At 47.7% G+C, this 20374-nt stretch overlaps 1 protein-coding gene across 2 annotated transcripts in view; it reads left to right on the forward strand.

Annotated features, from left to right (window-relative positions):
• Positions 1–20374, forward strand: part of LOC132424755 (kalirin-like) — a 458669-nt gene that overhangs the window by 203396 nt on the left and 234899 nt on the right. For both annotated transcript variants that reach the window (XM_060010783.1, XM_060010784.1), the window contains exons 4-5: positions 12141–12333; positions 15706–16218. In XM_060010783.1, coding sequence (XP_059866766.1) covers positions 12141–12333; positions 15706–16218 — 706 coding nt within the window. The remainder of the gene's footprint in view (positions 1–12140; positions 12334–15705; positions 16219–20374) is intronic.

The raw sequence follows: 20374 nt of genomic DNA on the forward strand, positions 1-20374 counted from the left end.
CCTTTGGTGAACGGGAGTTGTTATTTCAGAATCTGTGAGACTGTAAGATAATAACCTGGTGGGTTAACACACGCCAGGGTTTATATGCAGCTGACCAGGCTGGCCCTGATGGGAGCCTTCCTTTGGAAGGCTGCATCCTTTTACCTTGGTGCTGATCAGCCAGCCCATTTCTGGAACTCTCTTTGGGAGCTCCCTTCAGGCTGTGGCATGCTCCTTTGACTCTCTGCAGGATGGCAAATCTTTGTTCCTTCAGAGGTTTTTTGGTTCTTGATGTTTAGAAAGTGTTTTGTTTAAAGATGACATTGAGCACAAGTCAGTATTGGGTGCAGAAGTCCTGCTGTGTTTTTTAGGCCACGGACCTGTCGCTTTACGGCCACACTTGGGAGTCAGGAATAATCTTGGGGCCTGAGTCTTTACCACACTCTGTCCAGTGATACAAAAGAGAATCAGCCACATCCTTGCCCCTGGCACAATTGCAATCAGAGTTTTTTAATTTGTTTGTTTAAACAGCTTCATTTGGGTGGAATTAGGCAGCAGACTTTAAAGTGGTGGGAAATGTAAACCTTCCTAACTTGGACTCCATTGTGCGGTCTCCCTGGCACGCTGACTGGGCAAGAGTTGGGTTTGCTTCTGGTAAAGTCGAGGGTGGGGAACAGGCAAGGGGGAGATCCTAGACCTGGAAATGGGCAAGGAAATCTCCAGCACCTTTACTGTAGTGGCACCTCACCATGGCTGTACGTTCACCTCACCAGGGAAATTTTAAACAATGCTGAGCCCGAACCCCAGACCAATTAGTCAGAGTCTCCCCACTTTACAGAGAAGATATTGAGGCTTCAATCTAGGATAAAGGATCAGCTTTGACCTTTGCCCCCCCAGCCCCGGTATCACAGGTCAGAGGTACAGAGGCAAAAGATATGTTGTTAAATGAGTAGAAAAGACACAGATTGTTTGGAATAATCATGACCTGGAAAAGTAGACAGAGAGTGTCTTCCAGTAAAACAAAACAAAACAAAAAACAAGAAATGAAACATACAAAAGCCTCTGGATGGATTAACATGGTTCCTGAAGAGGCTTTGATGGTAGCTGAACAGCCTCATGACCGAAAGCCAGCTGATGGTGGACAGTCACGTGTGAGCCTGCCAAGAGGTACAGGACAGGCACGGGAGCCCTCCCACCCCTCTGAAGTCCCCGCTTCTCCGTTCCGCATCCAGCCAAACAGGAGCCTCCACGTTGTGCAGGATGAGTTTGAGGACTGTCTGCGTGACTGAGCTCTCACTCGCTCACCACGCAACGTTCCCTCGAGTGGCTCATTTCTCTGTAAGGCACTGCCTCCTCCAGCTGGTTTGTACTGCTTCTGGTTATACCAGTAGAAAGCTTAAAACAGGTGCTGATGTGTCTTCACACGTCACCTCCTGCTGATTTCTGGTTGTTTAAGAAAGTGGGTGTGGTACAGTTTGGGGCAATCAGCAGAGAACTGCTAAGACCCAGACGTAGAGAGCGGACTTGAGCACACAGGGAGGGGGAAGGGTAAGCTGGGACAAAGTGAGAGAGTGGCACGAACATATATACACTACCAAATGTAAAACAGATAGCTAGTGGGAAGCAGCCGCATAGCACAGGGAGATCAGCTCGGTGCTTTGTGACCGCCTAGAGGAGTGGGATAGGGAGCGTAGGAGGGAGACGCAAGAGGGAGGGGATATGGGGATATATGTATATGCATAGCTGATTCACTTTGTTATACAGCAGAAACGAACACACCATTATAAAGCAATTATACTCAGATAAAGATGTTAAAAAAAAAAAGAATAACACGAAGGAGCAGAAAACAGGCTGACACAGATCAGTGTGATGGACAAAGTATCGAAACAAAATCTGGACCCTACAGCCATGGACTCTCCATGGCCTGACAGTGGCATGAGAACTCGGGCACAAATGGGTCAGGGCATCGTTTTCTCCTCAGAACTCCAAGGACATTGTTTGTTCCTCAAATTCTGAATGGAGAATTCAGCTCATAAAATGTTTTCAGGGAGGGCTTCCCTGGTGGCGCAGTGGTTGAGAGTCCGCCTGCCGATGCAGGGGACACGGGTTCGTGCCCCGGTCCGGGAGGATCCCACATGCCGCGGAGCGCCTGGGCCCGTGAGCCATGGCCACTGAGCCTGCGTGTCCGGAGCCTGTGCTCCGCAACGGGAGAGGCCACAACAGTGAGAGGCCCGCGTACCGCAAAAAAAAAAAAATGTTTTCAGGGAGACATGGGTACAGCGCAGTTCTAGGGAAAGTGTGAAGTGGGCGACTTCTTGGGGCTACTCTTCCTTCTGCCGTTTTCTGGTTTCTGTTTGCTTGTGGTAAACTGTCTGCACACAGTGGTAAGACTTCTTCATCATCCTTCCAGTTCATCCTGCATTGCTGGGCCTCTTTACTCCTGGGGGGCCAGAGCTGTGTGTGGCAGGGCCTTGCTGCCCTTGTGCAGCAGGAAGTCCTCCATCTGTCTTGTCCTTGCTGTCCCTCACCCACTCCTCAGCGACTAGTCCAGCCCTCTACCCCAGTGTTCAGTTTGTCTCCTTCCCTGGACTACTTAGTGAATAGGTCTGATTTGAAAGCTACTTCTGCTCCATCACTGCTCAAGTGCTGGGCCTTCCCAGGCCCCCAACACTAGGATTCTGACACCCTGTATACCGCAACTAGTACCAACTGAGCAGCCTCCAGCAACACACACTAAGCAGAAACCCTTGTGGCCCCTCCCCTGGTCTGCCGGCGTGGTGCTCATTGCCAGTCGCTGCTCCCCCACCTGCCACCAGGATGGATCGATGTTACATTTATTTCAGCAGCTGTTTCAAGTGAGAATCTGCCACATATTCATAGGTATGGGGTAAATCTCAGGTGGCATCACAGGATTTGGGGTAAATGGGGTCAGGCCATCTCTGTGCTGCTGGAGTGAACAGGATGTTCCTCATTCCTGGGGAAGGAGCTTTAGCACTCCAAACAGTATATACCCTGAGCGTCCAAACCAGATTATTTGATGTCTCAGTTCCAGAGTTCTTGTGGCTTAATAGAAGACCTGAAATGGGCAGATTGACAACTGGATGTCTGACACAAACGGCTGAAACATCCACCCAACTGTGTGACTCTGAGCAAATTCCTTCCTCTGGAATTTGCTGCCCTCAGCTCTGAAATGAAGGATTAGCAGCAGTAAGCTTTAAAGTTTCTTCAGGCTCAAGCATTCTGTTTCTCTCTGAGGCAAGGTAGCATGACAGATACTGGAATCACACTAGATTCAAATATGATTTTACCTTCTTCTGGTGACTTTAGCAAGTTATTCAACCGCCCTTGGCCTCAGTTTCCTTAACTGTAGGGTGGGATAATAAGAGCAGCTACTTGTGAGTTTCATGTGAGGAATAAATAAGATAATGCGTATAAAACGCTTAGCAGGCATAGATTCTCATGTGCTCAATAAGATTAGCTTTATCATTAATATATGTTTATGTCCAATTTTAACTTAAAAAAAATGGCCACTCCAAGTTTGGCTCTCGTTTTATATTTCTCTCCAGCTTAAGGTTTTGAGCTCCTCGAGATTTAGAGCCAGGTCTGGCTGCTGGTCTCCTGCACGCTTATGACTTCACTGTGCCACTTCCTTACTGTAATGGAGAATCAGCCCCCATACAGGCTCTTTTCCACCTTAGGACCTTTGCATAGGCTGTTCCCTCTGCCTGCGTTATTCTTTCTACAGCGTTCCCTTAACTAGGTCCTTCTCATAGTTTGGGTCTTTGTTTATATGTCATCTCCTCATAGTGGCCTGACCACCTGATAAGTTGTTAAGACTTATCACAGTTTGCATTTATTCTTTTTATCTAGCTAATGTCTTGTGTCCATCTCTCCCGCTAGTGCCTAGCACTGGGCCAGCCACAAAGTAAGTGCTCAATAAATATTTGTTAGATGAATAAATTAATGAATTAATGGATAATATGTTTATAGGACACCATATTATTTATGTCATATTATTATATGACACCATATTATTTATGAAGCCCCTTCATAACTAGGCTCTCATCATGAAGGCATATAAATCTCTGTAAGGGATACAGAAATTGATCAGCCAGAGCCTGGCTGTAGTTACCCCACACGTGACAGCTGCCATGCAGAGTAAGCACAAGATTATGGCAGTGCATGGGAAGAGCCCTTATCCCAGTAGGGATGGAGTGGGATGGGGCAGGGGTCTGTCAGTGAGAGACTCCTTGGAGGAAGAGGCATGTGAGTTGAGCTTTGTGAGTAGAAGTTGCCTAGGCAAAGATGGGGTTGAGGCGGGCAAGCCCAGAGGCATAGAGGAATGAGAGGCCATAACCAACATCAGGACTAATCACGATGTTAACAGAGACGTGGATGATATGCTGTTTGTTTTGGCAAGGGGAAGATCAGGGAGGACCCCAGGGAGAAGGTGACCTCTGAATCTGACCCCTTAGCCAGATGATAATGGGAAGTATCCAGTGTGGTTCACTGATGTGGCCTGGATGGAATCCAGAGAGATGATCTGAGCTTCACTGAGCCAGGAGCCTGGGGAGGAGCTGAGGGAGCAGGGAAGTGGTATTTGGGTCCCTGAGGCCAGACCTGTAACCCAGGGTGAAGCCCTGGCCTGTGGTTGTCACCAACAGGTACACTGCCCTGCTGTCCAGGTCCCAGAGCAACCTTTAGCTCGAGACACTGGTACCTTAATCCCTGCTCCCTGAGCTAAGGCCATTGAGTCTTCTAATGTGTGAAACAGGACTGGGAAATAACAGTGGCTAAGACAGAGGAGGCAGATCCACAGGCCAGCAAGCAGACAGGTCATGTGAGTATGTGCATGAAGGCACTGAAGGCTTCCTCCAAAGGCACTTGAAAGTGTTATAAACCACAGTAACAACTGTATCTAATAAAACCGCTTTGGGGGACTGGGTTTAACGGTGGGCTGCTAACCTGTGATCTCTGCCAGCATGTTGGGGGGGCGGCGCTAGGAGTGCAGAGGGTCAAGGATGCCATGCCTCTTCCTCATTGTCCACATGGAGGCCCTCCTGACCTGGGAACATCCTCACAGAGTTCTCAGCCCAGTGGGTCAGGAGATGGCTCTGGGGCATCAGATGTGGGCAGGATCCACAGGGACCCAGAGAGGCACCCAGAACTTGCCCGGAAGTTTAAGTGAGGCTGCCAGGTCAGGTGTATGATAAGAAGCAGAGAGGGAAGCTCGGGAAGGCAGATCTCCAGCGGGCATCTGGTTGAGCATAGATAGCTATATTGGGGAGGGCAGCCACCAGGCCCTTCAGGGAAAGTCTCTCTAGGCTCACAGAGGAGGAGCTCGGTCTTTGCAAAAAGAACCAGAGAAATGGACTTCGAGGCCAGAACTCCCACAAGCCTGGGCTTGCAATAAATGACTCCCTTCAAGAGAGCATGAGGCGGGCTTCCCTGGTGGCGCAGTGGTTGAGAGTCCGCCTACCGATGCAGGGGACACGGGTTCGTGCCCCAGTCCGGGAAGATCCCACATGCCGCGGAGCGGCTGGGCCCATGAGCCATGGCCACTGAGCCTGTGCGTCCGGAGCCTGTGCTCCGCAACGGGAGAGGCCACAGCAGTAAGAAGCCCACGTACCGCACAAAAAAAAAAAAAAAAAAAAAGAGCATGAGGCTATGGAGAGAGAAACCCACTAATACTTTTGACAGACTTGTGTATAGCAAAGCTGTTGGCCCACCTGGCAAGCATTGTTCTGACTGCACAGTTGTGTGCTACCTCCTGTTTATTAATGCCGGTCCTCATCTGATGTAGACAAAGTGTGTATCATTAAACTCTCACAAACCACACCTATGAGAGTCTAGGTGTTGTCCTTGGATCACCTAGGGAGACTCCTGGGCCTCATCCCAGACTGATTTCATCAGAATATCTGAAAGGGGTCGCTGAAATCATCATTTTAAAAAAGGGTCCTGGGTGATGATGAAGTCAGTAAAGTTCGAGAAGCGTCGGCATCAAGTGGCACAAACACTGTTTCGAGGTAGCACGGGCTTGCTGAGTGCAAACAGCCCCAGTGACGTGATGAACAAAAGAGTAAATGGTATAGAGCTGAGTACAAGAACTATCTGGTCAGTCATCCAGTCACTCAGTATACATTATGTCCTGGGCCCGAGAGCCCCTGAGAGTCCATCAAACAGTTCACAGTTGGAAGGGACCGTAATTTATCACAGAGGGTGAGAAGCTGGCCAAGGGGGCCCAGGTCTCAAGCCCCCGTCGTGAAGCTAGTGGGGCAGGGGGGAAGGTGCAGTGGCTGCCTCTCTCTAAATCGGGGGGCATGGGAGATAGAGAGGGTCGCTCACCCTCCTTTCCCCTCCTTAGGTGGATTTGAAGGCCTGCTGCTCCAATCCTCACCATACACAATGCAAATTCTGCCCCTGAAAATTTAATTTGGGCTAAGAAATATCACTGAAAAGGTAAATAACCCAAAGGGAAAAGGAAGGCTGCCTGTTAGTTATGTTCCAGTGTAAATTGGTTTGCTGCAGCTGCTCCCCATGTGAGCACACTGAGTGAGAGGAAGGGAGGTCTGGGCACATGGAGGCTTGGGGAAGAGGGGGGCTGGGGGCAGCCAAAGAGCAGGGTGTGGACCCTGGTTGTTTCTGGAGTCTGGGAGACAGGGCCAGGGGAGGGTGTGTACCAAATGCCACCTCTGATGATCCTGACACTTCCTCCCATCATCTCAGAGACCAACCAGGAAGACTGCTTCCCTGCTCCACCCATGTCCTGCCCCAGCACCCACTGACACTGCCCTGACCAGCCGGACCAAGGCCTCTTAGCGGCCAAGCGCAATAGTTCTCATCTCAGCTCATGACCTACCTCTCTGCATCCTTTGACGCTGTAGTTCCTCCTTGAAATCCTCTCCTCCCTGATTTCTTTTCCACTCCTCTCCCGGTTTTATCTAACTTCTCTGCATTTGTTCCTCAGGCTCATCTCCTTTCTCCTCCCATCTCTTAAAATTGATATGCCCATCAGTTCTATACTGGACTCAGAAGGTTCTTTTCATCTTATGTGTCTTCACTGGGTGATCTCACCCACTTCTGTGCATATCTACTGCCACAGTTCATGGATTTACTCATTCAGCAAGTGTTATTGAACACCTACTATGTGCCAGGCACAGTATGACTCCCAAGTCAAAATTTACAACCCAGATTCCTCTTTTAATCTCCAGACTATATTTCAAATTGCCTTCAGAATTTCATATATGTATGAAATTTATGTATGTATGACTGTGGCTCTGTTTCTTGAGACAGGGATTCAGGTACAGATGATTTATTAAGGGCATGATCTTTAGGAAAGACCCATAAGGGAGTCAGAGGAGCAGAGTAGGAAGGGGCAGGACTGAGCAAGGCTGTGGTCTCAGATGAAATCTAGCTGGAGGCTGACTGGGGGAGTGAGAAGCCTCTGGAGCATAAGTCACACTTCAGAGTTACCCCGCCTTGAGGGAAGGGCACCCCTGTATAAGAGAAGCACTGGCCCCCCTGGGGCGGGGGTATAACTGCCCAGGCATCCTTTGGAAAAGGTAAGTCAGCCAAAGGTAAGTCTCCTGACATGGTCTCAGGCAAAAGCTGATTGCTGCAACACTTATGGAGCTGGGAGCTGGGCACAGTGGTCAATAAAGAGGCCCTGGCGGGGACACCAACTATGTCTCCTCCAGCAGCTAAGCCTCACGTAGTACAGATCCGTGCCCAGCACCATTGTAAGTGCTTTATGTGTATTAACAAACTTAACCTCTAAAGTAACCCTGTAATGTAGTTACTGTTATTCACATTTTACAGCACAGAGGTTAAAAGTAACTTGCCTAAGGTTTCTTGATAGGTAAATGATGGAGCCGGGATTCAGATCGAGGAGGGTTGGCTCTAGATTCCATACCCTTAACTACCACTCCTCCTACCTCAGTGTATTGAGTCTTAGCCTGGCCCAGGCACTGTGGGCACTGGGTAGTGAAATCAGTACAAACAGCCCTGCCCTCATTGAGATTACTTTCCAGTGAGGGAAAATGGACAATGAATAAGTAAAATACATGACCTGAATGGAACTAAGTGCTAAGGAGACCAATAAATCAGGGAAGGGAGGTAGGGAGTGCTAGGTGACAGTGCAGCTATAAATCGGGTGGCCCAAGGAAGACTTCACTTAAGTCCACTTCACTTTAGTCCAAAGGAGGAGGTTTCTCTGCTTCTGTTCTCCTGCTCAGTCTGCTTGACCCTGGTTTACTCTCCCTCTGCACAGCTGCAGGGTAACCTTCCCAAATCACTTGCTCACGTTCCATCCCTGAACGACACCCTTCAGTGGTTCCTGATTGCCCTTAGGATAAATGCACCGCTTCTGCCATGGTACAAGAAGCGTCCTGACTTGAGGCCTGCTTCCACTCCCGCCTGTTCTCTGGAAGCCCTGCTTCTACCGTTGCAATGCCCAGGCAGGGCAGGAGTACAAATGGAAACCCACATACCCTATATCTAAATATTGAAAATTAATACAGCAAGCTAACGAACTGTTAGATAAAATGTGTTCTACCCTACCACCTTGACAAACATACCTTCACAGCGACCTAGGAGGCCAGCTTCAGATTCAGGTTTGTTGGACCCCTGGGTTCCATGCTAGAACTCGGCAGTGCAGGGAGCTCTGCCTACCCTCTCACAGCCCAGCTGTGTCTCCCACTGTGGGGGTCCTCATGCGTGCACGTGGACTCCCGGCTCGCACATGCATGTTTTAGCCACACCTCAGGCCGAGGTGCTCATACTGGTGGTGTTCCTTACCCTTGAGGAATTGGACTTGGGAGAGAGGCACACATGGGCCAAGGAAGCAGGTAAAGACCTTTGAGCTGAGAATTTTAGGGTTTCGGGTACAAGGAACTTGGTCTAGAAAAGGATGGGGGCAGCATGGTCTCTTTCTGTCAAGTGTCCTCGTTCCCTGGGGGGAGGGTGTGCAAGAGGAGGGTCGGATCCCAGAGTAGGGCTCTCTGAAGCATTCAGACAGCAGTTCCTCATCACTCTGCCTCTCGCCCCTGTGCCTAAACCAAAGTGAATTACTTGAACTTTCTGAATATGCCATGCTCTTTTGCTTCTGTGATTGTGCAGACTGCAGAGTGGAGGTCATCCACTTGGATTCTTTGCCCTAATTTCCCCCATCTCCTATGAGCTCCCTAATCTCGTCCCCTCATCATGACCCTTCACGCCACACCCAGTCACAAAAAGACCACACGTAGTGGCAACATGGTGGGTCACATTATGTAGTGACCTGAGCTTGGGCTTTTGGAGTCAGTGGTCGTGGTTTTGACTCTGCGCTAGGTACTTACCAGTCATGTGACCTTAGGCAAGTTCTGTGCCTCAGTGTCATCATCTCTTACATGGTGATAACCATGCCAGGTTTATCCATCATGAGGATAAAATGAAATAACGTATGTCAAGTGCCCAGCCACCATCCCTGGCACAATAAGTATGCGATGAAAAGTTCTTTTCCCTCCTCCAGCTATGTTCCTTGTTTCAAACCAAACACAGAAAGCACCTTGGTAGATTAGCTGTTTTCACAGAAAGATGCCAATTAGGTTATCTCTCAGCATTCAGCCCCTGGGCCTCTTTCCCCATCTTCTGAGCTAGTGAGAACTTCCTAGAGAGAATTAGTACCTTATTTCTCTTTTAGTTGTCAGAAGTCATTCGTTAATAGAGTGTAAGCTATTCCTGATGACCACATTTAGATGCTGGGATAGTCAAGCTCCAGCTCTTGGTAGCAACAGTGACTCTTTGTTGTTAGGGACAGGGTTTCGTCATGTCAGTACAATTATGGTAACAGCGATGGAGCCTGAGGAGCAGGTGAGCAAGGAAGTCGGTCATCTCTAAGGGAAGGGAAGACCCACAGTTACCGTGCAGTGCCTGGCATAAGTGCATGTGCAACAAATGTGAGTCAGGCTAAATGAAACTAAGCTCAGTGAGAAAAGCCATTAAACTGCCATAGAAAAATAGATAAAAGAAATGGTCAGGTTAAGTCACGGAAGAAATTCTTATAGGCCAATAAGCTATAGCCAGTAATCAGAGGAATGCAAATTTAAATGTAACGCCATATTTTTCTTGGAAAATTGGCAAAGATTTAAAAAATTCAGTGACCAGTGCTGATGAGGATACAGTAAAGGGGCGGCGGTGGGTACTCTCAGCATTGCTGGTAGATATCTAAGCTGCTGTGCCCTTCTGTAAAGCAATAATGAGGATGATTTAAAAAGCTGTGGTGTAGGTATTAGATGGACTATGTGTCATTAAATATAACTGTTTCAAAGAAATGTTAGACATGAGAAAAAATTCTGTGTTACAATGAAAGGTAGAACACTATATGGTATACAAATTACATGTACAAAAAAGGCTGGAAGGAAATAGGCCTGAGTATTATAAATCCCTACCATTAGTATCTCGTATACAGATTTTTGAATATTCTAACTTTTCTATAATTACTGGGTATTTTCTCATAATGGGAAAGAAATTCTGTAATTTTAGAAAAAGGCACATTGGTTTCAGACAATAAGGTAGAGAGAATTATTTATGGAAGACCCTGGCCACTTACTGACTCAATAAGTGTCAGAGAAGAAGAGGTAACTCCTTTCCTTTGGGATATAGGATTTGTGGAGAAACAAAAGGCTCAGCTTTCCGCCTTGCTGAGTCTAATCCTTTGTGTCAACAAGAAGAGATGGAAAGAGTGTCTCTCCTCACCTGGCGAGTTTCCTGTGTAACTGGGAGGCCCAGTACGCTGCCTTCTGCTTGAGACATTCGCACAATCACAGCAGCTGTGGTCTCTTCAAAAGTCTGTGACATTTTCATCACTGGCTGAGATTTGAGAATGAAGCCTGAAACAGGGTTTTGTTTCCTTTTGTAGCCTACATCCTCCCATTGTGGCCTTACCTCCAGTAGCTATAAGCGATTGGTAGGTGGCGGTGCACGACTGTGGGGCATGCAACATGCACAGGGCTTTAAGCTAGTACAGTCTGGGTAGTAGGAAATTAAGCCAAACAACCTAAGGAAATGCTACACCAGTATTTATGTAAACATGTGAATTAACCAAAGTCCATTTTGAGTTAGAAAATAAATACACAGGTTAAATAAATGAAGGATAGAAGGAAAGCCCTCTAACTACCAAAACATAGACTTTCTTCCAAATTGAGGGGTTATAACTGTTTTGATCTTTGTTTTGTTTTTTTTCTTTCAATTCTTAGGAGTTATAAAGTCCCAAGTGTTTAAATAAACTTTGCTACTTAATAAGTTATGTAGCAACGTCTTGATTCACTTAGCCCGATTAGTTTCTGGTTTTCAAGGTGGTCACTGTCACTTCATCTGGCCTTGATTTCAAGAGTAGTCTCCCCTGTCTTAACTTCCTGAAATGTGCCTTCTTATACCCTGACTCTTATAATGGAAGTACATGAGACAATGGGACCACATCCACTGTCTAATCAGTCCCACCCTTGTGGCCATCTGAGAGTAATCAGCGTGGCTCGGCAACCTGAGTTTTTCAAAGTTGACATACAATTTGAACTACAAGTAATACATCTTAAATACAATGATGTTATCAATACCTTGTGTACCATCTCTAATTAATTGGTAGAATTGGCCTAGACCCCTTTATTGAAAAAGATTCTTTGGCCCAGGTTGGGTTCAGTGGTAAAGCATAGCAGTGGCTGCCGTTGATGTGGGCCCGGGGAAGGACAGTGTTCATGCCAAGGACTTTCCATCGCAGATCTAAGGGCAGCAGCATCCCTGACTCTAGAGAGCTTGTATTCAAATGGAGAAAATATGATTCAACCCAGGAGCAAGAGGGAGAGACAAGAATTAAAAGAAAATCAAACATTATAGTGAATACCGAAACTGTAAACGTCCCAACAAGTGCAATTGACTACAGGGAAAGCTGAGTTACTTGCTAAGTGCTGGGAGAAGGCAGATGACCTTGGTCAGATGGGGTTAATCTCGAAAGGTTTTCTGAGGCAGTACATTTTGAGTTGGATTGCAAGGCAGCCAGGAGACCTGGTGTGAAGTTGGAAGGTTGGTCCAGATAAAGAGGAATGCAGGTTTCCAGATGCTTTTTGACTGTGTACTCCAAAGTCTCAGTGGCCCAGAGTGACCGTGCCTGACCTCTGACCTCCCCACAGTGAGGACGTGTGCAAACGTGGCTTCACCGTCATCATCGACATGCGAGGCTCCAAGTGGGACCTCATCAAGCCCCTCCTCAAGACGCTGCAGGAAGCCTTTCCAGCCGAGATCCATGTGGCCCTCATCATCAAACCCGACAACTTCTGGCAGAAACAGAAGACCAACTTTGGCAGCTCCAAATTCATCTTTGAGGTGAGGCCGACCTCTCTCTTAGCTCCTGTTTTCCTTCCCCTTCTGCCACCCACCCATTTCTCACCTGCACTTCTCCACCTTCCTACCGTCCCCAACATGTCAGGGGCTGATAATTCAGGATTCCTTGGCCACTGTGGCCTTGCCAGTGAGAGTCTCAGAAGGAATAAGAGGCTCCTGCGATTGTCCCAAGGGCACAGAGTCATTAGGCAGTCCTGTTACTACTGATGAGTATAAATCAGAGCAATTGTTTCTGGGGGACAACTTTGTAATTTGGGTCAAATGCCTTAAAAAGAGTTTATATCCACTGATCTCTCAATTCTCCTTCTAGGAAAATATTTTTAATATAAAAATTAAAACAGAAAGATGAAGAACTAATGATAACTATAAACAATGTCTACAAGGATATTCATCACAGTGTTTTTTGCAATAATATACACATATGTATACACAAATATTTACATGTATGCATGTATATACATGCACATATGTATAGTTCGTATCCTAAATATCCATTAATTTGGGCAGCATTAGTACACAAATACTATGAAGCCATTAAAAATCATATTTAGAACAATAGTGTCATTGAAAAATGCACATGATATATTGTTTTTAAAAAGACAAGTTATAGGGCTTCCCTGGTGGCACAGTGGTTAAGAATCCACCTGCCAATGCTGGGGACACGGGTTCGAGCCCTGGTCTGGGAAGATCTCACATGCCACAGAGCAGCTAAGCCCGTGCGCCACAAATACTGAACCCACGTGCCACAACTACTGAAGCCTGCGCGCCTAGAGCCCGTGCTGCATAACAAGAGAAGCCACTGCAGTGAGAAGGCTGCACACCTCAACGAAGAGCAGCCCCCGCTCGCCGCAACTAGAGAAAGCCCATGCGCAGCAACGAAGACCCAACACAGCCAAAAATAAATAAATAAAATAAACAATTTTTTTTTTAATTTATGAAAGAAAAAGACTTTATAAAACAGTATGGGCAATATAATCTGAAGTTGGTTTTTAAGAGTATAGTATATGGAGAGGAAGACTGAGAGATACATGAAAATGGTTAACAGTGTTTTATTTGAGGTGGCTGGATTATGTTTTTCTACTTTCTTTTGACAATTCTGTATTACTTTTATACTCAGCAAAAACATGTTTTTTAACTTGATTTTTCTAGAGGCCATATGTGTCCCCTGAGAATTTTTAATGACAACACATTAAATCAATGATTTAGGAACCTTTGTTCCAGCCAAATCCGAGCTGTTCTCCTTTCTCGGAACTCTGGCCCCCATCTGCAAGAGGACGAACCCTGTGTACGTGTGTGTTGGAAAGGCAGACCTGCTCTTAATCTAGCAGCAACTTCTCATTCTGGACGTTTGTCTCCAGGGGCCGGGAGCGCCTTTGTGTGGGGTGGTGGCCCCAAAAGGTTGTGAGCACAGCAACCTGACCACCTGAGAAGCAGTTCTCTGTGTAAATAACACGAGAAATTTGACTTGGTGTAAGAACAGTTAACTCTCATGCTCCCCTAGAACCCCTTCCCAATGCTAGGAGTCCTGTAGGGAAATAAATGCTTTGTGTATTTTTTGGTTTGTTTGTACAGAAGCGGTGACAACAGGCCTATAAATTTATTAGCTGAAGCGACTGGAAACAATCTTTCCAAGTCTTGAAACTTTTGCTTCAGCCTAGCTGCCCAGTATTTCCCATCTCCCTGCACCTCCTTCACCCCAAATTGAGCACGCTTGTCTTTGCCTCCTAAACAAGAAGAGCAGGAGACAGAGGTGGGGGCTTCCAACTCAGAAGAATATTTATGACGTAGTGTTTTATAAAGAGCAGATGCAGTACTTAGTGCAGACCGAGATGGTAGGTGCTACAGAGATGAGAGTCCAGGCTTGTTCAATGGCAGATACTTAGTGAATAGTTAGTGAATAATCATGGGAGACTTCCTGGAAGTGGTCAACTTTGAGCCAAATTCAAAGGGGAAAGGGCTGTAACACAGGGCTTTTCAGGGTTTAATGCGCAGATTCTCCTGGGGATCTTGTTAAATACAGATCCTGACCCAGAAGGTCTAGGTGGGGCCTGAGATCCTGCATTTCTAACAGGCTCCCAGGTGGTGCCCATGTTGCTGGTTTGAGGGCTGCATTTTGAGTTGCAGGGATCTGGATCAGCAGAGGCTTGTGCCACTGGTTGCACATTAGGAGCGTTTAAAATCACCCCTGCCCAAGCTCCAGTCCAGGCCAACTAAATCAGAGTTTCTAGGGGTGGGGCTTGAGCGTCAGTGTTTTTTTAAACTCCCCAAGGGACTCTGATGAGTTTGAGAACCCCTGTTTCAGACACAGGCAGCTCCTTCCTGTGCCTTTGGAAGGAGATAGAAGGAAAAGGGGAGAAGAGGAGGCGATGCCCGGAGAGCAGCAAGACAGAGGGAGACGAACTGCTTTTAAGGGTTCCAGTAAGGATGCAGCCCTCAGATCGTCCTGATGAGCGCTCACAGGGGCTGAGCACGTGCTCCATGCTGGTGCCCTCGGCGCTTTACATACCGTCAGGTTTAATTCCAGCGCAGCCCGAGGAGAAAAGCATTATTACCTCCATTAGACAGAGGACGAAACAACGGCTCTGCGAACTTAGTTTGCCCGGTTCACACAATTAGTAAGTGTAGGGCTGGACCCCGAATCCAGATATTTCTCTAGTAGCCTCTCCTTCTCCAGCAGAGAGAATCGAGAAATCCTGTAGGAAAGAAACAATCTTTCTTGGTACGTCGGGGTGGTTGCCTGTGCCGTCATTTGCTGCTCTGTGTCCTGGAGACAAACATTCTCCACTCTGCTCTCCAAGAGAGAGAGACTCCCTGTCCCCCGAGCCCTGTTTGTTCACTGCATCAGAGAAGGGCATCTGCTTGTGGGAAGAGGCAGGAAGATCGCCTCTGAGACCCTTGCAGCCCAAGACTGACCCACACTGCTTAATCCAACCATGAGGATATCCTAGGTTTTAAAGCTATTGAGAACTAGACCCCCTAAAATTAGATTCAGTCTGTTCTTCCAGCTTCTGATTCTAGCATCCTGAGCCGTGTTGTGGCAGACTTGGGGATGGGAAGGAGGAAGATGAGAGCAGTAGGAACATAAAGGCAGTCTTCCCTTCAATGGCAAATGGTGAGCAGGCGGAGAGGCTCTTTGAACCAGTAAGCCGGTCTTTTGAAACTGCCAATCTTAGCTGACCAGGGGGCTGCCTGCTCTCCCATTTGCCCTTTCCCAGGCAGGCTGTGGTCATTATTATATGGACTTATCTTGGCCTTTCCCCTTGACTTTCTCTCTTCTGCCTACGGCTGCCCTGGGGTCTTCCCCTGACTTGCCGCAGCATCACTGAGTCTCCCTCTCTGTGTCTGCCCATCCAGACGAGCATGGTGTCCGTGGAGGGCCTCACGAAGCTGGTGGACCCCTCCCAGCTGACAGAGGAGTTTGACGGCTCCCTGGACTATAACCACGAGGAGTGGATCGAGCTGCGGCTCTCCCTGGAGGAGTTCTTCAACAGTGCCGTGCATCTGCTGTCGCGCCTCGAGGACCTGCAGGAGATGCTGGCCCGCAAGGAGTTCCCCGTGGACGTGGAGGGCTCGCGGCGGCTCATCGACGAGCACACACAACTCAAGAAGAAGGTGCTCAAGGCCCCTGTGGAGGAGCTGGACCGGGAGGGGCAGCGGCTGCTGCAGTGCATCCGCTGCAGCGATGGCTTCTCAGGGCGCAACTGCATCCCGGGCAGCGCCGACTTCCAGAGCCTGGTGCCCAAGATCACCAGCCTCCTGGACAAGCTGCACTCCACCCGGCAGCACCTGCACCAGATGTGGCACGTGCGCAAGCTCAAACTGGACCAGTGCTTCCAGCTGCGGCTCTTCGAGCAGGATGCTGAAAAGGTAGGAGGGTGCTGGCCAAACCTGAGCAGGGCTGGGGTGGGGGGCATACGTAGCTTTCTAGGGAGAATGACAGAGACTGCTAGTCCAGCATTTTAAAGCTCCTCTTGTGGAGTGTTTATTATGTGCCAGGGATTGTTCTGTGGACCTTGTGTAAATTAACTTATTTTAATCTGGCAAGAGTCCTATGAAGTAGGTGTATTATCATCATCCCATTTTACAGATGAAGAAACTGAGAGGCTAAATAACTCGGCCAAACTAGGAGGTGCAGCATGGCTGCAGAGTCCACGCTTTTGCACTATTGGACACTGCCCCTCTCAGGGCATGCCGTGCGTAGTTCAAGCCAGCTGAGCAACAGGAGTGACAATGCTGTTACCAGCCACAACAACATGACTTAGCGGTTACTGCCCTGCAGTGTATTTGACTATTGACAAAGCACTTTCGCATACAGTCTTATTTAGTCTACGCAGCCCTTTGGTCCTTTGAGGTGGCTGGTGGTGGGTGTTATTTGATCTCAGGGCCACAATGGCAGACTTGACACAGGAATCCAGCTGTCTTCCATTTGAAGTCCAGGGCTCTCTTCCTGCCATGCCACTTCTTTCTGGAGGTTTTCCCTCAGCTGCTGCACACTTTGTCGAGCAAGATATTTTTCCAGCAGTGAATTTTCAAAGCTTTCCCCTTATCAGGGAGATATGAGAAAGTGAAAAAGGAAAATACCATACAGTGCCTCTTTGCTGAGAATGCAAATGTATCTTCTCTAGATGCTCTCCAAGCTAAAGAAGAGAGTTTACTGTTACATGCACTTTAAGAAGAGTGAAAGGGGCTCTCCTACCAGTTTTCTGAGAATAACACATTTAAATGCACAATACCACTCGTAGGAATACCATGACTCTCAGTAACCTGTGAGTTTTACAGACAGCGTCTGATATAATGGTTTTGTGTCTTTTAAGAGCCCCTATTGAAAATGTCTCTAGGTAGTTTAAGTGATGAAATCGGGATATAAAATGATATAATTATGATCCCAGTTTATGTAAGTGTGCTAGCATAAGTATAGCTGGAAGGAAATTCGCCACAATATTAATAGTTTTGATTTCTAGGGGCAAGGCTTATGCTTGATTTTAATCTCTCTGCATAAATTTTCTGTGCTTTCCAATCTCTTATCATTTATAATCACATGAAAATCAATAGGTATAATTTTAAAAGAGTGCATGGCCCCTTTCTACAACAGAACTTTTGAACATCATTTAAGCCAGAGTTTGGAAGAGACATGCATGTAAAGGAGTTTTTGCACAACTTTAGGAGCTGCAAGGTTTCCTCTGGGCTTCCTGAGGGCTGTTTGTCCAGTGGCCGGGCAGCCTGGGTCTGACCCTGGCCTGGCCTGGATTTGGGGTTGCGGGCACTTGGACTACAGAATCCCCATCTCATATCCAAGTTAGGAGAGACACCAGGTCAGGAGCCAGCTGCTCTGCAGACCCAGAGGCAGGTACTTTGGCTCCTGTGACCAATGTTGGAAGGGTTTGGAACATTTCTTTTTCACTTGAGGTCTCTTCTGCTCTGCGGCAGGAGATCTGCTTTGCATGCTGGCCTGAGTGCCTGTTTCAGTGAGCCGGGACAGAAGAGGAGGTAGGGGACTTAGGTCTGCCTAGATGTGTCTGAGTTTGAGGCGCTTCACTGCATCCTTCAAGTTCAGGAAATGGGAAGCCAACGTAGGGCACAGACAGTGCCCAATCTCTAAAACAAAACAAAACAAAACAACATAACATACCTTAGCCCCAGAAGCCCCAAGGTAGGGAAGGCTGACCTAGAGTCAGCCAAGTGCCAGCCAGCCAAGCAGTAGTTGTTGCCACACATATATCCTCTCAATTCATGCTCGTGAGAATTGTGTGGTATATTATTATTCCTAATTCACAGTGGAGGAAATGGAAACTCAGAGAGATGAAACGACTTGCCCAAGATCACACTGCCAGTTGGACAGAGCCAGTATTTGTCTGTCTCCAAAGCCCACCCAAGCTCTTATCCAATAACCCTACTATGCCACCACTCCTAGGGTCTGCCTCACGCTACCACTGAATGCTGCTGGTTAGCCCCTGAGTCCCCTGGCCCATGATGACTCTAGGGAAAATCTCAGATCCCATCTTCTAACTCTCATACGACAGCAGGGGCCCTTAACCTTTCTGTGCTCTGGACCCCTTTGGTCTGGTGAAGCCTATGGACCCCTTCTCAGAATAATATTTGTAAATGTACAAAATAACATACAGGCTTGGAAAATAATTTTTGAAGTACAGTTATTAAAATTTTTAAGTATAGCAACATATGTACTTCTTTAGGAACATGTTAAACAACAAGATGGACTTGAAGTCTTATAACTACCATAATTTTGAAGTAGTGATGACCGTAACTGACATTTCAGGACAAACAGCCCTGATATGATATGAGAATGTGTGTGTTTCTATTGATGTCAGAGGCCCAAGTATTGGTAACATTAATGAAGTTGGTTGCCTCTGTTCATAATTGAAGAGGATGCTCTATTTTAGTTAGAGGTGAGTAAAAATAAAGGCGTATTTTTTCCCTGTTCGAATCCATGATCCCTGAATGCTGCTCATGGACTGTAAGTTAGGATCTGTGCTCATACCTTAAAAAGACGTGTATGTGCATGCGTGTTTGTGCACGTGTGTGTGTGTGTGCGTGCGCGTGTGTAGAGGGGGAGGGGTGGGGGAGAGAATATCTAAAACAAAACAGAGGGAGTAAAAGGCCGATGGGAAGAGGGCAGCCCAGGAATATTTCGGTATTGAGTCAGTGGCGAAAATGCTGCTCAGGCTTGACCCGGCTGCCACAGAAATGTGCTGGGTGAGGGGCAGGGGAGGAAAACAGTCCTTTTAAATTGCTTCAAGATTAATTTAAAATATCTGTGCAGAGCTAAGTGCCTCAGCCCTTGACTTATTTGGTGTTTTGGAAAGGGGGTGAGGAGGGTGGTGGCTTGGGTAAGAGTTGTGTGTGCATATCCTCATCTAAACAAGGGCCTGAGGAAATAGTTCCTGCATGAGCCACGTCTTAGCCTCCTCTCTGGTGGGAGGCTTGTCGGAGGCCTTTAATTCCAGATCTGGGAAGCTCTTGGCAATTGGAGGAGTCTGATGATCACCCAGCTTCTATTTTTGTAAAGGGGTGGGCACAGCGTCTCCCCTCTGGCCCTGTGGGTGACAGCTTCTTTCCCAGGCCTTAAATAATGGTCAGTGCTCCCCATTTACCAGCTGGCCTTGGGAAGTGAAACAACCCCTCCCCACCTTCCCCTGACCTCCGCAATGACCCTATGCATGCATCCCTCATCTTGGGGGTGGCGGGGAAGGAGCCTTTCTCTCTCCCAATTAAACATTTAGGGAGGAGGGATGCTGTTTTGCAGCTAATTCATAAAGCAGGCCACCCATTCATTTAATAAACTTCTGCTGAGCAGCTGTCATGAGCCCAAAACAAGGCACTTGGATAAAGATGAGTGAGCCAGAGTTTCTGTCTTGGAGCAGCACGTTGTCATCAAGTCCTGTTTATTATTACTTATGTCTGCTGTGTGCACCTCGCTGTCCTAGGCACAGCCTCTGTGCTTAGGGAATTTTCAGAGAAGGGGAATATTGCAGCTCAGGAATGACAGGAAGCCTTAATGAGCGATTTGTGGGAGGGCTGGGTAATTCAGAGGTGATTCAAGTAACGCACAATGCACTTTGTTGGAAGATGTGCACCGCTGCCTGGGCCCTGGGCCCTGTGCCCTGTGCCCTCTGGTCTGTAACTAATGGGCCTGTCCTCCACTGTGTTCACAGAATGCAGGCCAGTCCCTCCTCATTAGTCAGGCGCAGATTATGGCTCTCTTTGCAGCTCCATTTCACAGCCAGTTGCCCCCAGTGCTGCAGTGGACCCTGTGTGATGAAGGTGTCTGCCCTGCAGTCACATCCCATTACAGGAGAGAAGGGAGGCCTCTTTCCCATTAGGGGGCAGTTTATGGTGTTAAGCATCATTAAGTAGACTCGTTGTAGATGTCCCCTTGGAAAAGGAAAGGATGGGTGCTGCTCAGTGGAGGGTCTTCCCTAGCTTCCTCCCCCTTTCTGGGTGCCTGGGGCACATCTTAGGATGGTAGAACTGGAAGAGACCTTGAGATGTAAAAGTTTACCTCCCA

This window comes from Delphinus delphis, chromosome 4, assembly GCF_949987515.2.
Source record: "Delphinus delphis chromosome 4, mDelDel1.2, whole genome shotgun sequence".
In the NCBI taxonomy this organism is placed as follows: domain Eukaryota; kingdom Metazoa; phylum Chordata; class Mammalia; order Artiodactyla; family Delphinidae; genus Delphinus; species Delphinus delphis.